This window comes from Lasioglossum baleicum, chromosome 6, assembly GCF_051020765.1.
Source record: "Lasioglossum baleicum chromosome 6, iyLasBale1, whole genome shotgun sequence".
Lineage (NCBI taxonomy): Eukaryota > Metazoa > Arthropoda > Insecta > Hymenoptera > Halictidae > Lasioglossum > Lasioglossum baleicum.
Window position 1 is genome coordinate 672,119 of NC_134934.1, and position 6,009 is coordinate 678,127.

Here is a 6,009-nt window from a genome sequence, read left to right on the forward strand (position 1 = left end):
CGCATTCCACGCGCATGCGCGATCAAGATAGTGGGTTCTGTTTCCTGCTAAAGATGATGTAGGTTAGGTTCTGTTCCATGCTAAACATGATGCGCAGACAAAAGTGGACAAAAGTGACACCAAGTGACACGGCCAATCGGCTGCAATCGGCTCATGCTGTGATAGGATCATAACATCTGTCAATGTTTTTACTCATTCTATTCTAATTCTATAACAATTTATGTGATCAGTGGTTTACAAAGTATCTATTTAGTGCTATTTAGTCGTTTGTCAAAAGAGAAACAACACAAACGATGGTGATATAAATTTATATATACAGTTTTCTACACATGTCAAGAGCTTATCTTATCAACTGTCAACGTGAAAATTTCAAGTGTCCGTAAATTCTTCGAGCGGAACACAACATTCCATAGTATTTTGAAAAGCGTGGAGTTTTTGTAAAATGATAGATGTTAAAACCATCGTGAACGACACACAAGATGTTAATCACGAGCCGAGAGTGCGAAGTGACAGTACTGGAACGGTACCATCAACACCATCATCATCATCGGATTACATGACAGGAGAAGCGGATGACAGTTCAGATAGTAAAGCTGCCATTCCTTTCAGTCTAAAGTCCGTGGAAACTATATTATCGTTGTCCAAGGTAGAAAATTATTTATCTCTGATGTTTCCAAAATTTATATACTCACGTTTCGTATTTTAATTTAGGCAATATGCGAAGAAGATCTGAAAGAAATGGTACAGAAATGTAAGCAAATGGTATTGGAAAGCGCCGAGTGCTCGGACGAGAGGAAGTGGCTAGTCAGACGCTTGATCGAATTGCGTTTGAGGGTGCAAGAATTGAGAGAAGCGTCGCAAGAGAAGTTACTAGAGACTCAAGTAATCTTAGGACACCACTTGGTACCGCAAAAATACTATATAACAACTTACGGACCTGTATACTGTGATCATTGCAGCGGAACAATTTGGACTATGCTCCAATCATGGTACTTATGCAGCGGTAAGATACTTTTGTTGCATATCTTCGTATTATACAGGCATATTATCGAGAGCTCGGCGGTTGGAACAAAGATGGTACAAAAATATGAAAGGTAGTCCTATATCCCGAAAGTATTGAATTATACTAACCTGCTGCAAAAACTTTCTGGTACAGTTGTTACATTAGCGTGTGTCGTATTTGTACAGATTGCAAGTTTTGCTGTCACTGGAAATGTTTAAACAACATATGCAGAGTCTGTGTACACGTCGTTGCCAGCGAGGCAGGTGGATACACATACACGAAAGACATTTGTCCTGAACAAGGACTGGCGAGTCAAGGCTATCGATGCGCAGAATGCAAAGTGAAGATAACATTCAGTAAGTATCAGTAAGAAATACGCTGAATATTTCCCAATAGAGCTACAGCTTGTCAAATCTAGCTGTGCGATTGACCAAAACTTAGGAATGCGCAGACAAAAACAAAGACCGCACTCGACGAGAGAAGGATGTAACATATGAACGGTAAGGTACACACCTCGTCAAATGTGCGTACTGTCCATTATTTCTTACAGCAGTAAACATACAAAACAACTGTTTATTATGTTTGTGTGAATACACTTGTGTCATTTTACTTTTTAACTGAACTGTCGTCACGTGCATCGTTTGACAGGTGACGATCAATTCTCTATCGTTGCGAAGTTCCGCCTATTTACCATTGCGCAGTGGGATCATTTCCCCTTGCGAGGAACATTCAGCCGTACAGCTGAATTTGACAAGCTGTATGTACGTTTTCCTTGTTTGCTAACGATTCGCTTTACAACTTGTTCGCATACAAGATGTCTTATTTACCACATGATTAAACCATGATTCCCTTACAAGCTTTCCCAAAAGGATTATCCTTATCTTGTTTTGGCAGTCCATCCAAGGGTTCAGGTAACGAACGATAAATAGAAACAGATTTGATCGTAGATGGTTTATTTAAGAATTTTGTTTTGAGTGTTTGATTGTTATTAATTAAAAACAATGCTGTTGTATACCAGAGAGAAATTAAAATATATCGTTTATAAATATAGACTCGGCGTGGGTAGAGCCACGACTTTGTGACTACAGTGGATTGTATTACTGTCAAAGGTGCCATTGGAATACCGCAATGGTAATACCCGCAAGAGTGATCCGAAACTGGGACATGGAACCGCGTTTAATATCTCGCGTTGCCACGCAATTATTAACTCTTTTAGAAGATCGACCTGTTCTACCTCTCGAGGAATTAAATCCAAAGTTATTCACTTTGGTTCCAGATTTATCATTAGTAAAGGTAAAGGATTTATATCTATCTGCAATCCGTAGATTGCGGATTTCATTACAATTCGAAACAGTGAATGGTAGACTGTAAATCTTTATGCATTTATAGGAAAATTGAGTAAATAAAACTCGAGGATGTCAATATATGATCTCTCCTCTATTAATAATCATTAGACTGCGGATCTCTGTGCATTTATCTCTGGGTTTCTAAAAATGTTCAAAAAATGCTGGAGTATTAAACTCGACAGAATTTAGTACGATTTTGATTCATTTTGGATCTACAAATGCTATTACCAATGAAAATAGAATTTTATTTGATAACACTTTCCTAAAATTTGTCTCTAAAAATTGAAGATTGCAATCGATGCAGACAATTTATTTTAATGGTGATTGACTGATTAATGATTACTGGACTGCGGATCTTTATGCATTTACAGCAAAATTGAGCAGATGAAACTCGGAATTGTTGGGAAATTTTCAAAATTGATAATGTCGATTTCGTCTCTATTAAAATCATTAAAGGAAGAAATAACATTCGATTTAGCTCCTGTATCTTGTAATCGATGCACACACATTTGATTTTGCATAAAGATCAGCAGCAGTCCAGCGATCGAAGAGCCAGATAACAGGAAATAAGCGGCATAATTCATTGTCAATAGAAATTCCGGGAAGAAATGCAGATGATGAAGCGCTACTTGGTTCTGTGCACCGACGCGAACAACCATGGATTACCATGGAAAATTGGAATACGTACTCACATGATCGAGAACTCGGGCAACTATTCAATCAAAGATCTCATCGATCTCAACAATGGAATTCTTCTGGAAGAGGTTCGCGCTGCGTACGACACTATGCACGCTCACATTACGGAACAATGTGAATTGTGCAAAGCTCGGTAATTTACCAAGATTAAGAATTTGCGATTCATTTTATGGCTGTGGTATGCAATATGTTTTCGCTTCAAATTCGTCGTAAAGTGTTTGAATAAGGATCGAGCCACCTTCTGATTTTATTCCGTAACTGTAAGAGATTTGTCTTCGAGTGTTTCTATCTGCTTCGTTTGGACAGGAAAAAATGCATAGAAGTGGCAAAAATGAATAGATCTAATTTAAAACAGTCGAAACAATAGAAGAATTTTAAAATACTGTTATATTATTTTCAATCTATTGGGTTGGCCAAGATGGGGTTTCTCGGTAGTCGTAAAGTAGTAATTTGCATTATTCGGCTGCATGTAGCCGAATATTCGCTGCTGTATGCTTTCGAATAATGCAAATTACGCCTCGTAAAGGTAAAAATAGAACTTTTAAAGGCGATTGCGGCGTAGATTGATCTTTTATCTAGCGCTTTTGACTACTGAAAAACCGTACTGAAATACCGTACCCCTGCAATTCTAGAAACGAATAACCCCCTTAAAGTTATAGGGTACTGTATACTGTATAATATTCAAAGAGCACAACAATTGACTAGTACGTGTTGTCTAGTAAAAATAACAAGATTAAATTTATCTAGCGCTTTTGACTACTGGAAACGCCCGTCTTTACATGATCGAGAAATGAGAAGAAACGAGACGGCGCACAGTGGGGTATTTGCCCGATTTCAGCGGCCACAGCTAGTTCAAAATTCGCTCAATATTGAAACTGCTGTAACTTTGCTAAAATTTATCCAAATTTGATGAAAAAACAACCATTTTAAAGCTTGAGATTTCTACTTTTTGTAGTGTGTCCCATTTTCTGCGTGGGTGGAGCCATAGAGGAGATATCAAGGTCACCTTGATTTTTTTAAACAGAATGTCCTTTTTTTATACCATGGATCGATAGAGTATCAAATTTTGAGTATAAAAGTGTTAACCTTCGTATGTCCTAAACCTAATACATAGTTTACGAGATATATTATCCAAAGAAGAAAGAAAATTGTTGTTTCGATAATATCTCGTTAACTATTAGATTTAAGACATATCGAGGTCAATACATTTTTACTCAGAATTCGATATAGTGTATCGATTCATGATTCAAAAAGTAGGTATTTCCGTTAAAAAAAATCAAGGTGACCTTGAAATCTCCTCAATGCCCCCACCCACGCAGAAAATGTTTATGTCACAACATGTTCCGCTCTATACCGTGCAAATTTTGTTCATAGCATTTTTTCATACTATTACAAATAACGGCAATATTCAAAGTGGACATAGTTATTGCCCCACCCTGTATATTATTTAAATTTCATGTGTATAATGTTTCCTTATTTTAGTGTATGTTGTGTGTTTATTATTATTATTTAGTATTTACTTAAGTTAATACGATTACATATATATAGCGAATGGGAACAAGCAGGATGTGAGAGATGCTGCGATTTTCGCGCGCGCACGATGACCATATTTTCGTAAATCAACTATAAAACACGGAAGCAGTCGTAGTCAGATCCAATTTTTCTTACATCTTAATCAGAAAACTTCAAAGAATACAATGGCACAGAAATGAACACCGGGACGCACCCGGAAGTATAACGAAATTATTACCAAAGTCTTAGAATCACCAAGAAAGTGACTCATCGTTGGTTATCTTTAAATATTAATAATTACAAAGATGTATATGGTACAAAAGTGAATTTCTCTTAAAAGTATACCCTATACTTAGCTAAAAAAACTTCTATAAAACAAAAATCTGTTAGTGTATGTAAATATAAGGTAACAATTACTAATAGATGAATTCGTTGAGAAATGAAAGCGGGTTAACGGAACTTCAACTTCCGACAAATTTCAGTGCTTAATGGATACATGAATGGGAATTGAATGATGGGAGATTGTTCCTCAGACATTCAACTAACTCAAGCCACAAAAATTTTAGAATTTATCTAAAATTTTTTAAATTGAATTTTGACCGCTGAAATCGGGCAAATACCCCACTGTGCGGCGCTCTTAAAATACCGAAATTACTTTCTTGCCAACCCAATATTGAACATATTAAGAAAGAAAAAGTTCTATTTCACTCCAGTTTGTTGCGATTCTCATATAAAATGTTTATTTCGCATAAAGATCCGCTGTCAAGTCATAACGAATAAGTTTGATAATTCTTCGCATTTCCAGGCGAGCGACGTTCTTCTGTAAGTCGATAAATTTCATGAATTGTTTCAGGGGTCACCTGTGCGAACTATGCGGCAACGATGAGATCATATACCCGTGGGACGCGAATTCTATAATTTGCCCTCAGTGCGCGGCTGTTCACCATCGTATTTGCTGGTCGAAACGAAATCATTGCTGTCCACGGTGCACGAGAATACAAACACGGCGCACTATGCAAGATCAGCAAGCTTCGGACACGGACGATTTTCTAGAAAATGAACAGGCCACCTTGGAATTAAAAAACAGTAAAACATAAACGAACTTCTGTTGGAAATATTATTATGGATAAAAATATTTACCATAACTCGGAACAATTTTGCTAATTACTTATTTGCAATTGTTCTCTGCTATCGAGTTATGCATAAATTCATGTCTAAGCAACATACCATGTAAATATCGGCTCTAAAACCATTTGTACAGTTGTGGAAACCATGTGTCCTTCGATTAGACTACACCAAACCGATTACAATCGTGACGTTAATGCGTGACGGGCAAGTGCAAGTTTAAGTTTGTTTTGTAAAATAAAGCCAGCTGAACGTTTCATAGTCTTAAATGCATTTTCTCCGACTTTGACGTGCAATGTGATTTATTATCTGCTACATTATGCGCAA

The 6,009-nt window shown here is 36.9% G+C and overlaps 1 protein-coding gene across 2 annotated transcripts; it reads left to right on the forward strand.

Annotated features, from left to right (window-relative positions):
* The first annotated feature begins 100 nt into the window (after positions 1-100).
* Positions 101-5,939, forward strand: Def8 (differentially expressed in FDCP 8 homolog). Of its 2 annotated transcripts, XM_076425802.1 has the most exons (7): positions 101-646; positions 712-1,003; positions 1,189-1,359; positions 1,861-1,914; positions 2,055-2,296; positions 2,943-3,178; positions 5,411-5,939. In XM_076425802.1, the coding sequence occupies exons 1-7, from the start codon at positions 443-445 to the stop codon at positions 5,652-5,654; spliced, it is 1,443 nt and encodes a 480-aa protein (XP_076281917.1). In that variant the 5' UTR covers positions 101-442; the 3' UTR covers positions 5,655-5,939. The 2 variants fall into 2 exon arrangements, with proteins under 2 accessions (XP_076281917.1, XP_076281918.1); XM_076425803.1 differs by lacking the exon at positions 1,861-1,914 and having other exon boundaries at positions 104-646.
* The last annotated feature ends 70 nt before the right edge of the window (positions 5,940-6,009 follow it).

Bases quoted from the DNA above. Each gene is read 5' to 3' on its own strand.
- Def8 (XM_076425802.1), top strand. From the start codon at position 443: ATGATAGATGTTAAAACCATCGTGAACGACACACAAGATGTTAATCAC. The intron at 647-711 runs GTAGAAAATTAT...ATTTTAATTTAG, and splicing joins CTATATTATCGTTGTCCAAG to GCAATATGCGAAGAAGATCT. The intron at 1,915-2,054 runs GTAACGAACGAT...TTATAAATATAG, and splicing joins CAGTCCATCCAAGGGTTCAG to ACTCGGCGTGGGTAGAGCCA.